The sequence below is a fragment of the Gasterosteus aculeatus genome, chromosome 13 (assembly GCF_964276395.1).
Source record: "Gasterosteus aculeatus chromosome 13, fGasAcu3.hap1.1, whole genome shotgun sequence".
NCBI lineage: Eukaryota > Metazoa > Chordata > Actinopteri > Perciformes > Gasterosteidae > Gasterosteus > Gasterosteus aculeatus.
The window spans coordinates 5,504,701-5,525,851 of NC_135701.1; the positions used below are offsets into that span (position 1 = coordinate 5,504,701).

The 21,151-nt window shown below is 43.2% G+C and overlaps 1 protein-coding gene across 1 annotated transcript in view; it reads left to right on the forward strand.

Annotated features, from left to right (window-relative positions):
* Positions 1–21,151, forward strand: part of zmat4b (zinc finger, matrin-type 4b) — an 82,559-nt gene that overhangs the window by 58,453 nt on the left and 2,955 nt on the right. Inside the window, exons 5-6 of the mRNA XM_040196293.2 lie at positions 945–1,166; positions 11,326–11,422. Coding sequence (XP_040052227.1) covers positions 945–1,166; positions 11,326–11,422 — 319 coding nt within the window. The remainder of the gene's footprint in view (positions 1–944; positions 1,167–11,325; positions 11,423–21,151) is intronic.

Genomic DNA, 21,151 nt, shown 5'->3' on the forward strand with positions numbered 1-21,151 from the left:
TGGACATAGTGCGCTGCGGCCGAGCGTGGGGAGCATAGGTGGCCTGTAGTCGGACCGCAAGGTCCATTACCCGCTCCCAGTGCGAATCGCCGCCAGACGACCACGAAATGGTCTCCTCCTCTGGGGACCATGTGGGGGGCGGCGGATGGTGACCCAGATGCCTACTGAGGGCTCCAGATGGGGAGACGGAGTAGTACAAGTACCCAGCTGGAACCCCCGGGAGGACAGTTCCCCCACTACGGGCAGCCCGCTGGAGACTCCGTGGACCGCCCATTGCCAGACGGGTTCCCCTGAACTCGTCCAAGGGAAAAAACTCTGCTGAGTCCTTTCTTGGTCGCGTCATTCTGTCACGGGAGCGGGTGGGAGGCAGGACTCAGACGCAGAGTTTTCCAATACAAAAAGACTTTAATAGTCAAAAGGTCAAAAATCCAAGGGGCAAAACACTCAGGCATGAACTATGGGTATCCAAGACAAAGACAGGACATGCGTGGCTAAAGACAATGACGCGACAAGTGACACAGGAGACACATGGCTTAAATACACAAGGGAGGTGCAGGTGATTGGACACAGGTGGAAACTATTAGACGATCACAGGGGATGACGGGACAAGGCAGGAAGTGAAGTTACCCGGGGACACGAGTGGCAGAAAACTACAAAACACAACAGGAAGTGAAACCACACCGTGACACAAGTAACAATTCAAGTATAAATAATTTATTTGTGCATTTATTTCATGCATGTTTATTTAGTCATTTATTTATTAATTTTATATTGAACAAAATGGTATTCAGTAAATGTTTCTTTAAGATGGTCCGAGGTAAAAAGGATTTAGTAAATCGTTTGCACTTGTTGAAAAAAGACACAAGTCACTCATGTTTCCTTCAGAACCAGTAAAAGTTCTTACAGACACTCAATTAAACGTTGTATTTCTGTTCTACTTTCAGAGGCATCTCCCAGTCCTGTAAAGAGCTCCCCAGAAACGTCTCCCATGACCTCCCCGCGACAGCGCCGCGACTCAGACCGCTACTGTCAGCTATGTAACGCCTGGTTCAACAACCCTGGAATGGCTCAGCAACATTATGATGGTAAAAAGCACAAGAAAAATGCTGCTAGAGCGGATCTGCTGGAGCAGTTGGGGAAGACTCTGGACATGGGAGAGATGAAAGGTAGATAAAAGTTACCTAAGTTACTGCAAAGTTAAAAGTTACTGCATATTCTGACACAGACCATTTACATGCATCAAATCAATCTAAACATTTAAAATGTTAAAAATTATTGTACGTCGTTTAAAAAAAAGAAAAAAAATTGGCTCAGGATTTGGTTGAACTCTTTTTGGTTTAATACCACTTTCCATGTGGTGTTAAAGTGCAAAGTTATTTGTCCTATGAAAACAGCCTCCAGTTGATTCTTCATCCATGGCCTCAACATGCTGGAGAGATGTCTCTGTTGTGTCCCCCGTCCCCCTTGTGTCTCATTCTTCGAGAGACAAAGGATGTTTAGGCACTCCCATCATGCCTATATGAGACATGCTGGGATGTATAAACCGCTCCTTGGCAATATTAGACACTAAAACTATCAAATTCAGGCTCACGGGCTGGCTGGAGTTAGTAAAACGGTCAGGAGAGCTTCTTTGAAAGAGAAAATGTTTCAAACGTTAGCATGGATTTGGGAAAGGACTTGATTTGCCCAGCTGGTGGACAATCACTTTTCTACTACTACTTCGGCTGTCATTGTCTCCCATTACCCTCAGTCTCGTTTTTATGCAGGTTTTATCTTTTTATTTTTTAATATGTATTCCCTACAGTGTAGGGTGGGTAAACTACGGCCCGCGGGCCGGACCGGCCCGTTGAGCGTTCTGATCTGGCCCGCCGAGTATTATGAATTATAAATTATAGTAACGGCCCCTGTAACACTTGTCCGTTCCCGACTTGAGTTTCCCAAAGCACGATGACGGCAAAAGACCAGCATCGATGTTTCTTAACTCAAGTCGGGAACGGAGAAGCGTTCCAGCGGTCTTTACGTGCCGTGCGGCGGAGGACAGCGGTGCCGCGCTTTCTGCACCCCATCGGGCTGCGAGTACAGCTGCTGCTGTCTGCGCTACTCACCCGCTCCCCCCACACAGGCAAGCGCGCCACGAAGACATGGTCCGTTTTATACGGCAAAAACGAATATATATATATAATATAACAATATAACAATCCGGAAAGCTGATGGTTTTCCAAAGCTGAGCGACGCAGATTGGCTTTGTGATTTTGCTTTTGCTGTGAACATACTGACACAATGACCTAAACATGAAGCTACAAGGGAAAGATCAGTTTGTGCATGAAAGTGTACACAAACGAGAGAGTGAGAGCCTTCAAAGCCAAGTTGACTTGGAATTGGAACTCATTGATCTTCAATGTGACGCCGTCTTAAAGGAGAAGTTCAACCCCCTTAACCTGGCTGAATTCTATGCTTCACCAAGCGAAGCCCAAGTTTGCAAACAGAGGATGCTGGTGTTGTTTGGCTCTGCATTAGTGGTCGAGCAGACGTTCAGCGGGATGAAAACCAACAAATCACGCCACAGATCCCAGTTAACGGATGAACACTTCAGATCTGTCCTGAGAATTCCCACAACAAAGTTGACACCAAACTATCATGCACTGGCAAAAAAGGGGGACCAACAACACTCAGTTCCCACTGAAATGCAATGTAATGTAAAAATGTAAGTTCACTTTACTTTTTAGTTATTGGCTTTTACTTATAATTTATATTGGTTGACATAAACACTCTCTATCCATCTGATACCGGCCGGCCCGTCTGTCAAATTTTAAAAGTCAATGTGGCCCCTGAGCCAAAAAGTTTGCCCCCACCTGCCCTACACCTTAAACTCTGTGCAGTGAAACCATTTTTTTTACTGGAAACCGGACCATGACCCAAAAAGTTTGGGGCAACCTTTCCTATTTGAGCAGGCGGTTGCTTACAGGGAAGAAGTATATCATGTTGAGGATGTTTGAGCTGTCAGACACCGTGGCCGATATCGTTATGTGTGTAATCCTGATCAGTGAGAGAGAGCAGCATTAGCCTCCATCTGGAAAGAACTCTGATCATTTGCGAGTCCTCTACTGGTCGCCCTCTTGACTGAAGCTGTCATCGTGACCCCTTCCGGAGTTCTCCAGCGCGTCACAAGCTGTTAATTTTACAGAGGACGACGGGAGAACGTTCTTGCTTATCCTCTCCCGGTCACACTATGTCAATACCAATTACACAAAATGATTCCAGGCAGTGGAAGGCCGGCTGCCAGAAGAGCAGAGGGAGCCCAGAGGTGCTCGGAAGTGTATTTTGCAGGTGTTCGCACCTAATGGGCCAAACAAGTCCTGACAGGTGATTGGACACAGAACCGTAACTTCTGATCTGATTGGTTCTTTATGCCTAAAGGTTGTAGGTAGTCAGAGGGTTTATCTACATTAAAGTCATCTAGCATTAAAGCCAGGAAGGCAATACAATTGAAGGATTCCAGTAAAAGATTACTGTGTAAGTAAGTGTGCACCGTCCGATCGGATCTGTAATCAATATACATATATATATTAGGGGTGTAACGATTCATCCACTGAATCGATTAATCGTTTTATATTCCTGCGATCCAACTGAATCGATCTGTGCTCCGCAAATCGGCATTCCGGACGACACATATCGATTACAAATCGATTGAAATGGTACATAATTGATTTGTATCGATACTTGGTAACTGCACATTGGATTTAAGCACAAAAACGGTATGGATGTGTGTTTGTTTTTTTGTTTTTTAGCACTTTAGACACGTTAAACATTACTGGATTCAGTCTGCCTGTCTGTGACGTCATCAGTACGCAGCAGCAGCTGCGCGAAACACAGCGTGGAGGAGACGACTGCGAGCGAGACATTTACAAACCAACTTATCGATCCAGCGTGTGGAAACATTTTATGTAGAAGCCAAATAAAAAAACACGGAAACACAACAAATCTTTCCGGCCATCTACTGAGGCGCCGTGGGATTAAACCACGCCGACAGTCAGGACCTCTAGCAGCGTCACCGCTGCAGCAGCAGCAGGAAACTCCAGCTCTGCAGACCCCTCAGGCCTCGCCAGCACCAAACTCAACATCACAGTAACAAGTTTATCTGTAAAGACATGCGACCCTACAATGTGGTTGAAAATCTGGGGTTCTGTGAATTGATCCAAACATTGTGTAATTATTGTGTAATGTTTACATTGAAAATGGCACTTGATTCAAATGAAAGGTTAATACATTTGCCATTAATTGTTGTTTGCTTGTTTATAATATCCATCATTAATTTAAACCTGATTTCCATACAAGAAACAACAGGGATCTCAGAAACTTTGCCTGCACTGTCCAGTAAAGTTACTGAATCGATTTCAAGTCACTGAATCGAACCGAATCGAATCGTTCTAAATTAATCCAGATCGTCCATGAATCGAATCGGCAACCATGAACCGAATCGAATCGTTGTTAAAATGAATCGTTACACCCCTACTATATATATATATATATATATATATATATATATATATATAATTTAATAAAAATAATTTGGAAAGTCCAACACGTCTAGCCTTAAGTTACAGTTAATAAAAAATAATTTGTTGTAATTTATTTCAATGACCTAAGTTTAACAACTAACTAAGAATGGAGGAATTGTCATCAAATGTGCAAAGCATCACAAGATTACAAGGAAGATCAGTGTTAACTTTTATAATTACCTGTACGATGTAAATGAATCAGAAAATATCCTGTCATAACAAGTAACAAGTGTTAATCTCATTGACAGAGTTGAGATTGGGACTGGAGGACAGTTCGCATCACTGTGATTTTATTGTAAAGCCACGAGGACTTTCCTGCAGACAAGTTCTCGCTCTCCCTCATAAACGCCACCTCCCCAATCCAAGCCACCCCATCTGTGGCTCAATCTCTTTTGCTTTATCCCCGTCTTGCACAGTGTGTGAGGAGGCGACGGCTTCACCAGCATCAATAGCGTCATTATGGGGAAGCTGAAAATGTCAGCATGCTAGCTGCACCATTCAGCACTTGGGCTAATTAGCGTTTCTCTCCGGCGATTATCAATTAGTAATGAAGTGGCAAATCATCCTATCAGGCAGAACCAGCGCTGCGAGACTGTGGAGAGGAGGACGGCACCGCAGCAGGCGCATAGCAGGCGGCCACAGCGTCCACAAGGCGCGGGGGGGGGGGGGGATGATGCTCGAGGACAAATACTCCACTCTTATTCCTCTGAGCTCTTTTCTATATTTCCTCATTTCGTCTCTTTTTTTGGCACCTCCTTCTTCTCCTCTCTGACTCTGATGATGTGATGAAATATGCAACAGCTGGCGTAAAGGAGGAGGTGCCGTCTTCTGAACATTGTTGTTGTGCATGCAGCACCGTGCAGCTGTGGGAAAGGAGGAAATTAGAGGGGGAAATGATGGAGAGAGAGCGTGAAGGCACGGGCAGGCCATTTATCCCTTACTGTTTAAAAAGACTCTTCAGTGGTTTAATGCACCTGCATGTTGTTGCCGCAGCTCTGTTCACCCCATTATAGAGAAAACAATTCTTTCAAAGGAGGTGTTTAAAAGTTTTACAGATCTCTGTACAAAAATGAAACACCGGCTTTGTTTTGCAGCACCGTGAAATGAATGCGCCTGCTCACCTGTGCAGCTTCAAATGGCTTCAAGTCATTTTGGTGGAACTCACAGATTACGGCAAATAACTGAGAGATTTTAAGGGATCATATACATATACTTATCCAGAGTGCGATATTATAAAATCCGATGCGTCTCTGGTGTCTTTTACTAGATCATTTGGTTTGTTTTTTGCTGACACTGTCACTTGTACGCAGCTTTCTTATAGGAGTGTACCGATAAAACTTGTTTTCCTCATCTAAGATCAGTGCTCCCATATTTAAAATCAACAAAACTGCTCTATGAAACTCTTGAAAATTAATATGTACGGTGGAATTAATTGATTTTGCAAAACTTTCCCAGGCGAAAGTTCAGTTTGTTTGATCAGTCCATCACCCCATTTCTTTCACCATGTCACCTGACCTACTGTCACAATCACAATGCTCCCTACAGGTTATGGCCCAACAAATTAAAACATTTGCTGCAAGAGCTCATTTTTATTTTCAATACATTTCTGTAGAGTAGTAAGTGAGTTCATTCTCCGCAATTTTTAATTCACACTAACGTTCTCCTGTCTTGTCTCCTGATTTGTGTCACCAAAGGTCATGATTTAATACTTCTTTATTGGCCGTGTTTCAGGGGGACAGACAACCAACCAAATAAAGTTATTAATGTTTTCTGGCGGTGTTAAATAGTATTATACAATAATGTATTGTACTGTACACACTATAATGTAAGTCCTATTAAAGGTTGAAATATCTTATGTATGTTTAGTCTCCTTGCTGCTGGTAAAGGAAACCGGAGCAGTACAATATACATGTACATGTTCCACTGAGGGATAAATGATCCCCGTTTCAGCCCGATACCTGACACAGACAGATAGCATCGTAAGCCAATAGGCCACCAGTTCTTTGATTGGACCTACCCATTAACTTTGAGTGAAACATTATTTGACACACCAAAGAGCTAAATTAGGTTTCATCTCGAACATGAATCATTAATCGTAAGATATGCCTACATGCTGTCATTTTATTATCCTTACTTAGGCTGTGTGCTTTACTTAATGTGATCCCATCCCCAGTAGACATGAGACACATTCACAAGATCCAATTTATTGCCAGAGAGAATCATGTTTAATATTCAATAATGTGAGGTTGACAAGAGCGCAGGAAAGACAAACTGAAGAGTTTGCTACAGATTCCCGTTGGGATCAGCCATTCCAAATACCACCTGGGTATTTTTGTATCACAAACACATTGTACGCATGCTCTACAGCAGGGGTCCACACCCCTTTTGCTTGGCGGATGAACACGATGGAATAACCGGCTCGGCAGTTGTTGCAGACGGGGGGGCGAGAGGGGGTACCAGTCGCTGTGCGCGGCTAAAACGCATGGGGGTCATTTCAATATAAACCACCGGCTTCACGGGGAGTCAGCTTCAGGTCACAAAGCTTAGCACGGTTTAGGAAAAGACCGGGATTGAAAGCGACATTACTGACTAACTACTCAAGTCACTACTTGTCACATCACGGAATGTCAAAGTGTGACAGGGTGTCCAGTTTTTGATTGTTTGAGTCACACATCTGGCCCCACTAGGGGCTGAGATCTCGTCGACTATGAAATTGAGATGATTGACTAATTCTGCTTGGAAAGATTTGAAAAGCCCTCCATGTCAATCTCTGGCCGTCTGTCTGAACCCGTTGTGTAGAGCGAAGTCAATAGTGGCTAATCGAGTGGTCACTTCAGCTGAAAGCGTCTGGCATCGAATCGGGTTGTTGGCGACAAAAAAGCAGAAAGAAGAATGTGACGGAGAAGCAGAGAGAGCTGAGAAATAACACTTTAGGTTTGAGAAGTCATCATCTCCATGTGGAATATGATCATGATGTAAACGAGAAGCTTATGGAGCATAGCGCAGCTGGCAGAAATAAATGCTGTTATTGTACATTTCTGCGAACCACAGGATCTGCAGAAGGCACAATTTCAAATGGTCATCTTTGGAAAGCGAGTGGCTGTTTAGGCCAAAAACAATTGCGGTTAGTTTTTGTTTTCTTCAGCCAAGCTTTCCTTCTTTGCTGTCATCTGTTTGATCCTCGGCTCCTTCGGTCCAGTTGATGAAATGTCCTCAAGTAATTGTTCCAATCGTTGGCAACAGTTGGCAACTTGCATGAAACCATCAGTTTGTAGATCTCTCTGAGAGGTTGGAAAACTAGAAAAGCAATATATACAGTATCACATATGTGAGTTAAATCAGAGTCCTATGGAAAATACACTTTGGAGCTTTCCGGTTTTGTAAATATGGAAAGTCTTTTGCACACTCACTGGATGACCGACAGACATTTTTAATGTTACAAAGTTAAATAGTATCTTTTCATTGCTCCATTTTTTGTTTGTGTTGTTTCATTCTCATACATTTAGTTCAGAGACTTTTCCGACAGACATTTTCCAACATGAGAACGGGTATATAACAAAGTGTATTTTTTTGTATTTCAAAGCTCCGACTTGGTATTATTTTAGTGGCCATTAAGACAAAATGTTGTTTCTAACCTCAACAGGCTCCAGGAAGCTATTTACATTCAAATCTGAAAAAAAGAATTGCACAGTAAAGGGCTGTGCCTCTGACACGTTGCCTCTATATCACCTGTACTTTTTGCCTGTGTACTTCAGGAATATATTCATGTATTCATGTCGAAATATTCAACATGAATTAGGGACTTCATATTGTAATTATATTTTAGCTATCTGAACATGATCAGTCACATCCTCAGAGATCTCGTTGTATCGGTCAGTCTGTTTCTTTTTTGATTCCACTAAATGTCGACTATCAGCTACTCTTTCAAACACCGCAACAGACACATTGTGTTTTTTCAGGCTCCATCATGGGTGTTAATGTGTTTCTGACATGTGATCTAAGACATCTCTCCTCCCTCCCCTCTGCTTTTTAGCTCTTCTATAGAGCCCTTCAGTTGCTGTTGCTCTTGGCTGTATTTTATATACCACTCCCCTTGATCATAAGAAATCTATTAATAATGTAATAGCTGGATCTTCAATAGCTGGTCCTCTTCAAAAGGAAACAAAGGACAAAGTCTTTCCCCGTTAACACCAACTCCTTCAATTTAGACACCAGATTGGACCAGCAGAATGCTGATGCCTGTTCCCATCGATGTATTACCTCCCTACCCAGTGCCTCATTTCTAACTGCGTCCAATTTCAGAGACCAATCTCATCTGTGATATGGTGAGGTTGCCTGTTTTATCGCTTCGAGGGCTGAAAAAGATTTTGAGTGATGATTTTCCTTCTGAAAGTCAATTTCACAAAGCAATTCATCACATTACCCATCGTTTCAACTTACAAATCGGTTTGTTTCATTAGGATTCAGATTTGGCGCTTGGCCTTTCAGAGAGGGACCAAGCGGAGACTGCACCGTCTGAGTGGGACAGATGGCTGCTAGTTAATTTAGCACGAACTGGACCTACACCACCTTTTCCCTGCTCATAAACAGTCTGCACCGCCGATCAGTCGTATTGCCAACACGTTCCCTCCCATTGGCTCAGGCAATAGGTCTCAATTAGCTGAGAGACAACTAGAGATTTACTACGGAGCAAAAGACATAACTCAACTCAGCGCCCCCAATCTGTGACTTATCGTTGAGTCAATGGACGGGTGAGTGTGCCACATATGGATTAGCTTGCAATTACGGTGCTCAATGCCACGAGCATTCAATGACATTCGATTGTGGTTTATTTGTTGTAAACGATTGGCATTCAAATTCCATTGAATACTGATTTATAAGGGAAAAAATCCAGGAACACGAGGCACAGCTCTCTTTAGCTAGTCCAATTTCTGATGTAGTTTTGTTAACATCTGCGCTTAGTGCATCTTCATGCCGGTGAGCAACTCACGGACTGCCGCTGCGCACCGCTCTCATATTGCCAACAACGGCGAAAACGGCGTCTGCAAATAAATGGGACTGCATGCCGCATTTTTCTTCTTCTGCGTCCTCTCCTGAGCTGCGTCTCTTTCCTAAGCTGGGCCCCTCCTCAACGGCTGGCAAAGCCTCCGACTGTCGGAAGGTAGAGGTGATGGAGGGGAAGCCCTACACGGGCCCGAAGGCTCCCTGAGCTTCATCGCTCATGCGGGGACGAGCCACTGGGGACGAGCCGCAGGTGGCTGGCAGTGACGGATAACGGGGGCTGGGTGTGTAATCCTTCAGCTTTTCAAAAGTAGTTTGAGAAGCGAGTTGTCAAAGAGCAGATTCTCGGCGCCTGCCGCGGAACCGTGATGTCAGCTCATGACTGCGTCAGGGGACGGCCGCGCAAAATTGAAATCTCAGTCCTGGTGGCGGCGGACTGACAGAGGGGTTATTGTGCAGCTTATCAGGGGGAACGTGAAAGGGAGAGATTTACTTGTCTCTCAGTGGGGGATATGCCCCCCCTCCCCATCAAAAACGTTAGAAGGAAACAGACGAGGAATATCTGAGAAATAAGTTGAAAAAAAACGGAAAATTCACAGTGAAATTCACCTGCCACGAGCTGCAAAGAGCCAAATAACTATGCTTTCTAAGTGACAGCAGCTCATTCCTTTGAGGGTCGCTTTGCAGTAAACGATCACTCATGTGGATAATTCGATTGAGGGGGATATGGAAATTTGATTCAATGAGAGCAGCGTGACATTTACATTCCCTTTGCCATCTGCTCTGAGGTATATTTACGGAGTTAACTCAATCGTAGGAGCGAGGCAATCAAGACCGTCATTTTTCATCCTGCAATAACATTAATACAACATGACAGCAATTACAAACGGGAATCATAATTTGCCGCAGCGGGGCGTTAACTCAATGCATCCAATATCACGGACAGTAAGGTAGTCCTTGATAATAATAAATTGGAATAAAATTGAATTTTGATGACGCAAAATAACTCCGACACCTCCATGTCTCCGAGCTGCGGTGATTCCCAGAACTTTTTGACATTACCGACAATACCGTCTGTTTAGACACTGCCGACTGCCATGTGAGTAAAAACGATGGACGTCCCTTCCATTTGCAGCAGTACAAGCTGGGCGTAATCAGAAGCGACAGTCTCTTTGAAGATCTAAACGGCTGCTTGCAGGTAACACAAAGAGCCCGGTACAAAACGCAGATCCTCAGAGTTGTAACTTTAAATGAGACTGAAGTAAAGGACGATGTTTTTTCATGAACACTGGGCTCTGCGGGTGGCATTTGATGACTAATATATCCAACCGGCTGGATAGTTAGTTAGTTTTTTTTGTTGACATTCGTTCTTACCAGAAGATGAATTCTAAGCTATAGTTCATACTGCTCATGCTTTTCCTCTGCGGCACCGTGAGGTGTACATGTCTCGACAGTGGTGTTGCTCAAATCTAGTCAGATTGTCAGATGGTGCCTCCACCACCCTTTTTAGTTCAGAGTACTTCTTGCATAGCAAATTGTTGAAATGGTATTCAAAGTTTTCTCCAGGGGTTTATGCATAGTTCTCTCTGTTTTTGCTTTGTAGCTGCTTGCCTAATCCAGGGAGCATTAAAGAGCAGATCCACTGGCGCCAAGTGCTGCCGTATTTCCATCTGGTCTCAATAGGTGTATACAAATAAATGACTAAAGTTTGTCTTGTTCTACTGCAAAGAGGAAATCACTGTACAACCTGTGTTTGTGATTCCAGGTCTGAAGCGGAGCTACACCTGTGAAGTCTGCAGCGTCACACTGAACTCGGTGGCACAGTACCATGCACATCTGCAGGGCTCAAAGCACCAAAACAAGTGAGTGGATCTCAATAAAGGTCGCTGCAGAAACACGGCTAATTTCCAAGATATCTTCATGTCTTAGATTTCCGTCCGGCTCCTCTTTAGGTGGACTTTGGACTCTGGAAACAGTTAATTACACATGTAATGTATACTTTATAAAAGTATTGAATAGAGCCGCTTTAGTGAGACAGACTTTTCCGGGGGGGGTGTCAATTGATGTTGAAAAGGAGCTTCCATTCTTTGCCATCCGTTTGGATGGAAGTGTCAATTTGCAGCGGGGGGGGGGGGGTTCCCTGATCCGTTCTGGTTCTGGTTCTCCCGTTCCTCTTTTTACTTTAGCTGACAAAACACAAGGGAGGGATGCAAAGCTCTTATTGGTTCTTGGTCAGTGAAACTTGTGAACCAAATGTTGAACTATTTTTCCTCTCAGTATCTTGTATTCCAGACTTTTTCAGGGGGGGTGCGCCCCCCTGTTATAATGGTGGGGTAAACGCAGTCCTTCACACCCATTCCTAGACTGCTTGCAGAGGCTACCATGCAAAGTCCCACCTGCCCTCCAGGACTAAATAAGATTCAGACATAATTCACGTAGCTAAGGGGCAGTCAGGGGTGGAGTTTAGCAATTAGCACAGCAGGGATTGCACATTTAGCAGCAATAGCAGCTATTATTTAGTAGTAAAAATGAAATTGATGTGGATCTACCTCTTATGCTGCTTAAGGGCTTAATGCCCTTAAATGCTTAATATGAATGGATTTTTTGCAATTAACAATTTGTTCAATTTAGCATTAAATCTGTGTGTCAAATGGTACTAACCCCAATATTCTTGCAGACACTTAAAAGACTGATGTGCGGATGGGAATGGCCTGCCAGCTTCCCCTAAATATCCTCTTTCCAAGAGAAATTAGACATAAAGGGGGTCTATTGTGGGGCGTGATCACAGGTTGAGGTTACGATGTGCTTTTTGGCGCCGCTTACTGCACAGATTGTGCAGAAAGCTACAAGATTTACAAACAGCAACTTGATGACAGCAATAAAAAAATTAGATAGTGACCGTTGGACTGGTATTAGTCGTATGGCCACATATGCGGCTGTTGTCATTCTGATGTGTTGTTGTTTGATAAAACATTTGCCATACTTAGTTGATAATATCAAGGTATAATTAACCAAGCAGCTAAAACTAGTTCATGCCGTTTTAAATAAATATGTTTGGGAAAGAAAATAAGAAACACAATAACATGACAAGTGCGTTCTTATTTAAAAGCCCAAAAACTGCATGGCTGTGAAGCTTTTCTTTGCTAAGCAGAACTAAAGGCAGAAAAGCGATGAAGAAATTCAATTTTGAATCAGGAGGTGAAGAAAATGACCCGTTCATGACAACTGTACTAATGAGGAGTGTGATCGATACGCGAGTAGAACAACCCTGGTGTACAACCCCCCCCCCCCCCCCCCCCCCCCTGATTTGCTGCAAGCATTACAAGCAAGCAACTCTAATCTAATTGACTTTCCTGAAGATTTTGTAGCTTGATTCGCCCTTTTCTCACAATTGTGTTCAATCCTCAGTTTTCCAAACGTGAAGGAAACACTGAGTAGATTAATTCTCTATTGAGTGTTTGAGCATCACAGGAAGCCTGCCTTGCTTCGGCATGAATAGCCCAGCGGCTCCGTGTGGTCCCTATGCAAGGAGGCGAGGAGGAGCTCAGTGCTGAGCGCAGTGGAGGAGGCGAGAGATGCTGGGCTGGTGGGACTGTGTTAGCTAAGGGCAAAGGGGAAGGAAGCCATTTGACCTCTTAGTGACGGGATCTGCTGGACCTTAACAGCAACCGCTTAGTGATTCCTTTTGGGATATATGGCGTTCTGTTCAAGGGAAGCACCTTTGCATAGACCTCAAAGAACTTAAAGCGAACATGTGATAGCACTTAGTTATGGGATTAAAATATATTCAGTATACATCAGTTTGAACGTTTTTTATAAATCATAAAAACAGAGAGTCAAATTGGCGTCCGTCTTTCTGTCCACTCTCTTTCTGAGGGGGATGGATTCATTCTGTAAAGTAAAAATGGACTTTTAACTCTTTTAGAGCACATCTTTGGTCATCTTTTGCACTTGCAATTTCATAAAATTTTGTTGAAATAACATAAAAAATATATATTCATATCAACTAATGAAATTTGTAATTTTATTTTTGTGTTTATCCCACCATGAAAAAGGGAATCTCTTTCACTTAGTGTGCGGGGATTCCCTTTGGATGAATACTAATTATCGAAGCAATCGATTTCACTGAAAAAGACTCACTTGGTACCTCCGCGTTCCCCATTTTTGTTGGCTTCTAGATCTTTTGAATGCTGTTGACTCGTACTGCTGGATGCTGGATATAACAATGTTACCACCAAACTGCAGCACGTTTTGAGAGCCAAGCAATCGGCCCACCCTGATTATTCACACGTCCCATAAAACCACCTGAATCAGAAGGAGAAACGGTTCATTTCTAACCACAAACTAAGAATTTGGCTGGTTGGTTGGTGCAGGCTGTGCAGGGGCACGTGTTCTGCAGCAGGCATGCAGTCGTTCCCTTCTCGACAGGCATTGCGCTGGTAGTTGGAAATACAGACAACATGTCCCCTCAGCCATAGCGAGTACGGGCCAAACTTAGTTCTAAACTGAAAAGGCATTTGCTTTTTAATAGTGATAAAGTCACACCCATACAGATGCAACACAAAAGCCAATGCTTTTTTTGGGGGGCTTCCCGTTGATTGATTTGGGCTCTTCACAACCATTTGAATTAATTTAAATCATCATTTATTGCATTTCTTCTTGTTTAAGATTTGAATCACTTCAAAACTGAGAGCAATAATCTTGGCATCGTCAACTCAAGCTGACAGTGTAATTATTGGGCAATCATCTCTTCCCAGGAGAGCCATCCATCGAGCACAACTACATGCACGTGTAATCACATGCATAGCACAGTTGTCCTTCCAGATATGCTTTGGATCCAACCACGGGCTGCAGAGACGGATGAGCACATGAAGCGTGTGATTCTTGCCACGTTTCACAATTAATAATGAGATAAGAAATCCAATCGAAGGTTCATCAGTCAACATCTGGCACTCAAGCGCCCGTCCACACGCCTGACAACTTGTGATCAGATCTCACATCATCACTCCATCTGAAGATAATCTGAAGATTTCTCTATTTAACCGGCAAAAGGAGAACAGGCATTTTATAAGAATTAAAAGAAGAAATAAAAACAATCCCGACTGGGCAAGTCTTTACTTTCAAGAATGGGTCCAATTCTAATAGTATAGTATCAAAATAAAGATTACAACGGGCATTACAATTAGTCGTACCATCTTTCTAGTAGTAATATAGGGATGGATATTTCTCACATTACCTAAGAAATCATAAGGGTTCATTGTCCATAACTCTGTTTCCTAAAATTCATGGCAATCCATTTGATGGCTGTTGAAATATTTGCATGAATAAAACAAAAAATCAACTTGATAATGGTGCATAATATGAATTGATCTAATATGTGTTGAGATTTTTTAGCCTTGATCCAAGTGGTGGACCGACTGGCCAACAAAGAGCCACAGTGTTATAAACATAAACCTCCAGCTGGTTGCTCTGCCCAACAGTAGCGAAAGGATTTATCCAGCATGGTGTTGTGCTCCTTGCAGACACATTGGACAGGGCGGAATGTTGTAATTGCAGTACCTGAACGCATACCTGGTCCCCTCCTTCACTGCCTTGTGTTTCTTTATTGCCACAAACGGAGCTGTACAGCTCCAATGTGTCTCCACCTCACTCGTCCCCCTTCTGGAAACAAGCCGATGGCGACTCACAGGCAGGCGTGTATATTCTTTTTTCAGTTCAGCTGCATATTTATTCACACTCGTCGCTGCCAAATATACTGTCAGTTTATTTGAGTATGTGTAAAAACAATTCATATATTACTACTACTTACTATTTTATTTCTGGTCATGTTGATGTTTTGCAATGACATGGAGAGGGCTTTACAATCTACTCTTATACACACACACACACACTGTTGATGTAGGTTTTGTAGGTGTAGGATCATGATGATTGTCGTAAATTTGGCTATTTTTAGGCAGAAAAATGATACGCAAATCCATTCAAATTAAATGAAAGGAATTTGGGATTCTCCACCAGAATGACCTGGAAATACAATTTACATACGGTATAATTATATGGTTGAATGACAATTTGGACTGATGAAAATATCTTTGTTCTGTCTGTGGGGTATGTTGTCATTATGTCATGGTTGGCTCCATTAATTTCTATGACTTTTATGCTATTTGTGTCCCATGTCTGCTCCAGAAAAATACAAAATGAGCATAGCGAGAAAAAACGGATCTAATAGTTAAGGCTTCATCCACTTCTACCCACATAGTATTTCAGTTTAAGATCTAGTCTGCCAGATAAAAATGAACAAAGAAACACATACAAGCACAGTCTGTATCTAGTCACTAGATTGCCTTAATTCTTATTTATTGTCACCGTTTTTTTCCAATAAATGATGATCTATTTTTGGAACACTTAACTTCATAAAAACTAAGCCTATATATTGCAAGTCACTTTAGATTCAAAGCACCCAGAAGAACTGGCTCTGAATGCAAATTAGTTCATAAAATGTCCTCGCTCATAATGAATACAAAGAGGTACTTAAAAGCTTAAGTTAGTGTTCTTTCAATATTCTTTGAAGGGAACAGGTTTCTCAAACAAAGTTGTTTACTTTTATAGCTCCGGTGAAAAGAGTAAGAGACTCTTCTCCGCTCGAGCTGATTGTCATGAATAAACAACCAATCCAAAATGTTTTTCTCTCAGCTTTCAACAGGGCAGCAATGTAGTAAATTCAGCATTTTAATAGTGATAAAGTCGCCTGTCTCGTTCCACGTAGTTCAGTGATTACCCGTCGTTGGCTGGGCAGAAACTGGAGGAACCTGATGGTGGAGAAATCCCTCAGGTGTCATTCACAGGTCCGTCGTCCACAAGTCTCTGAGGCGGCGTAGTCGATGGGGAGTCATCAGCCTCTTGAGGCTCTGTACTGCCACAAACCACCATCACCACGGGCCGCGTCCCCCCCCCCATTCTAACAAGTAAAACATGCGCATACAAATGATCGCATCTTCAAAGCATGACAGAACGCTCTCTAATAAGCCTTGACAGCTTCCCTCATTGCAATTCAAAACATATTTATTCTCTCTGTTCAAAAGGAAGCACGATTCAGCTGGTAGCATTTGTAATTTATACATTTTGCAAAGTCTGGTGGAGCTTCAGTCCCTGCTGGGAAATTCACTGGTGCTTATTTAGACATAGCAACAAAATGGCCATTGGTGCATCCTTGGGAAAAATCTAGCCCAAATTATAATGAGTCCAATTTGAAAGTGCAGGCTCTGTTGAAATTTGCATTTCCACATAAACTACGTGACAACTGCTTCAACAAAGTGCATCTTCATACGGTTTTATGATGACGACGTCTTCACTTGTGGTGCATTTTTCAACCATTTTTCAGGCAGCTGTGTGGCAATTTCTGCTTCTGCAACTTCAAAGTATTGCTCTTAGTCTGGTTCAGGACAAGATTGACAAAGATTCAGTCAGGTCTAGGATACAAAAATACTTTTAGGTTTGGGACAATGATGCCTTTTGGTTAAAACAACTAGAGAAGTGTTGTTACTGAAGTACACACGTCACCCAACAAATCATTTTGGATGCCCGATACCGTTGTAGTGTGTGTGTCTGCTTGCGAGAAGAGACGATGGCGGTTGTGGCAAAAACTAAGGTTAAGCTCCCGTAAATGTTGGGCTGCATTCACAGATAGAAATCAAGTGCAACGAAGCGCTGCACTTTGAATTGTAGAGTTACAATTTTGCACTGATAAAATATTTACTTGTTTATGATCATCCGGATCGCCTGAGGACTGTCCACACGGCTCGACAGCCGAGGCGGAAGGGGTCACATTCACATCGTCCATTGTGCACACTGCGCGGGTAAATCAGCTTTACTTGACATCCCTCAATGTGATGCTGAAAAGATCCGTAAGGTGTGACCAATCGTAACCGTAGACACTGCTTCCTTCACATGGCGGCGTGGTTGGTAACATTTTAGCTCTAGTTCAATTAATGCATTTTCTGTGTGTTTTAATACTTTTATCCCAGCGCCACGCTGAGCCACATAATAAAGATAACTGCGAGTAGTTGACTGGAAACGTGATTTCCCTTTGAGTTTTGAGTTATTGAATGATCTCCACCTAACACCGAAAGGGAAAATAAAGAAGCATAGCATTCCTGCAGCGATGTCATCGGTGGGACGCCGTTGGGTATGGCCTTTGGTTCCGACAGCTAAATAGAGTGAAAAGTAAAGTGTATTGTGTGGCGAAGCAGAAAACGGTGGGAATCTTTATTGCCCGTATTTCTCCCGCATTCTCTGCCCATGTAATGGCTCTGTGATTTGCAAAAGTAGACCGTGAATGGCCGGGCCATTTTACACCTGGCACCCATTAGCTGCTCCACCGGGGGGGTTTGTAGGAGCCACTTCACGTGAAAGCAGCGCAGAGGCCGACAATTGTTATCGGTTTGGATGAAGGGAAAAAGGATTCAACGCCTCAAAGAGAGATTGTCATGCTTTTAAAAGTCCCAGTTGGCTACAGAGCAGAAAATTGTCAACCTCCAAGAAGGGCAAGTGCCTGTCAATTTACTGGCTTTCTTCTTATTCTCCTCGTGATGTTACCCCGCAGGCCTGCAGGTATATTGCTGGATGCCAACGAGCAACCTTTTTTCCCTGTTATTTACATATGCACTTTGTTCTGTTAGTGTTGTAAATCACCTCTCACCGTCTCTATGGACACCGCAGAGGTTTTAAAAGAATGCTATTGCAACAAAGGCGCCTGGTGGCTCCGTCGTAAGGCCGGCTTAGTCCACCAAATAATTTAGGAATTATTGGTGCGATTTTAGGACACTTTGTGTACACATTCATGATTGCCAGAGGATGCATCTTAAGGCCACATGAATGTTGTGGGACTCTGTAGGAATCAAATAGCTTTGGACATCTTTTTTATTTCTTCTACCATCATCAGGTAAATTGTGTGTGTGTTGTTTTTTTTCTACTTGTTTACACAGTCGATTATTAGATGAAAATCTCTCCAGCGCTGCAAAATTGTACATTAAAATTAATTTGGACAGGTGACTTCATTTAGACAGTCAATCAGGAGCTGCAACATAGCCGACGCCAGCGAGGCTTTTTATCACAAAGAGGGAATTAACTTCAAAGGGATTTGGAAATGTCCATGTGGAATGTAGGCTCGCGGATGAATTATGCATGAAAAATGCTTCACTACAGTAATGTGCTGACACAATTCGTCACACGCTGCTGGAATGCATAAGTTGCAGAGTCGCCACTTTCAAGGAGTTGATGCAAATAGGTGGTGTGGTTTGTCTGGGCTGTTGGAGGTTGTGCAGCCGTGTAACCCACACTTACCCCACGGTGAATTACTTATGAGAGGAAGCTGAGCGCTTTGATATACAGGAGCTTTGAAAAATGTTACTCTTGACTTAAAAATCTGAAGCTGTGTGTGTGTGTGTGTGTGTGTGTGTGCAGCAGGATTAGAAGGCTAGACATGAAGCCGTGTCCCTTCCACATGCTTCTCTAAAGGCATTTCCTTCCCTTAGTTCGGAGAATAAGCACTTCTGAGATCAGATTTTTCAACATAGAATAAATCAAACGGCAGCGAGGATTTCTGATAGTCAAAAGTCCACCTGCCCCTTAATCCAAGAAGGCCAAAGACTCTTTTCTCTATGCTCTCGTTTGACTGATAAGTCAATTCAAGGTTCTCATAAGAAAAGACAAACGAGCAGATATGAGCCCAAAGTACCAAAAACTGCAGGTCTTCAGACGGCCACTTGCTATAAAAGTGTGCAAGTCCCCTTTGACCCCAATGTACTAACTTTACAGACAAAATAAACATGTTTATCAAACAGCTTGGTATTAAAGCAGTTTTGTCTTTGTAGCCAATGAACCTGTTAAGAGACATGGACCTTTACATGATGTCAAGTGTATCTGCACTGTCCCCCGTCCACATAGCGGTTTGACTTACGCGGCGGCTGTTTGATCATCTCGCAGGCTTCCGTCTCACTCTCTGTGGTTCACCACGCTGGCTCACTTGGCAGCCAGAGCGCGGCTTCCCTGGCAGACGTCCACGGAGGGGCATGCCGGCGTCCTCTGTGGCCTTTTGTACATTTCTATTGACGCGACGCCTCTGAAACCTCCCCGAGTGTGGAGGCCGCTGGACGGCGGATGAAGCATTGCTCCATATGGAAACCGTGCGCCTCAACACTATTACGCCGGATTAGGGGGAACCATTATGTGCAACGCGGACGTCAGCGCTGTGAGAATACACTCTAACACACTTTTTCACCTGACTGTCCCCCCAAAACTACCAATTGAGTAAGGAAAAAAGAGATTGTGACGATTCTAGGCGGACGATTTTGTCTACGTTAAACCACAGCGGTGATCCAAAACTTTCACGACAAAATATCTGCAGCTACAGTGTGAAAAAGACAAACGGCTGCTTCAAGAGGGTTTTGTCTGACATGCTCAACAAAGCCCCCTTCATCTCTTCTGACGCCGAATGTCAACAGGCTGCCATCTGATCCGCGTTGTTCTCTGATTAAATAGGTGAGTGGAAGCTTTTATCGGTGGAGCTCGGCGGCATGGACCAACACGTTGCCTCCACTCATCGCTTTATCTTCGCACAATCGGCGTCCCCCATCTCTCTACTCGGCGAGCGGGGCTGATTGACTCAGCGCCCCGAGGGCCGTGTCAAGATAAGCAAATGGCCGCGCGTGTCACGACAGTACAAACAGTACCAGCAGCGCTTCAGTGTTTTAATAGCACGGAGAGAAATACGCCAAGAAGAAACCTGTCGTGTGGTACAGCGGCGTAACCGGCTGACTGACAGTGAGCATTGTTTTTGTAGCTTTATTTTTACATCACATAATCAATGCGGCTCCTTCTGTCAGTGCCGTGGGATTTAATGAAGCGTTGTTTTGCGGTGAACTACGCAGAGTAATCACAGCCCGCTGTGTAAAAGTGACATCCTGCTGTTTGTCCCGCAAGGACAAATCAGCTACAACATAACAAGTCATGTTTATTTTACTCGAAGGCTTAATGTGACAGGAGCACTGCAGCAGAATATGCAATCACATATAAATATATACACAGTGCTCTGACTTATGATATTAAATGTTCTTCAGCTACTAGATTTTTGGAGCCAAACTCAAAAATATACCTGTAGAAAATCAACAAACCAAATCCTTAATTTCCCTTCAGTATCATTGTATATAAAAACTGTTTAAAAAAAAATGATTTCAATCTAATTTTATTGACTTCATTCTGAACAACATTCTGCTGTAAAAGATAAATAAAGTTAATGAAGCTGTATGGAAACTTTGCAATCCTCCTGACAGAGTTTTGGAAGCTGTTCTGACACGGAGGAAATCATGTTTTTCCGCATCTCAGCCCCGTTGATGACAATATCTCACAGACTGTCAAACCATCAAAGGGATAAAAACACACACACTACGTGTTGTTGTAATGTCAATTATAATCTAATAAGATGCACTGAGGAGCACAGCGCTGGACCCCGACAAAGCTGTCAGGGTACGCAGGTTGCATCTGTGTGTCGCCAACCATCAGGCTTTCAAGTAGCTCCATGTAACCAAAGACAAGGC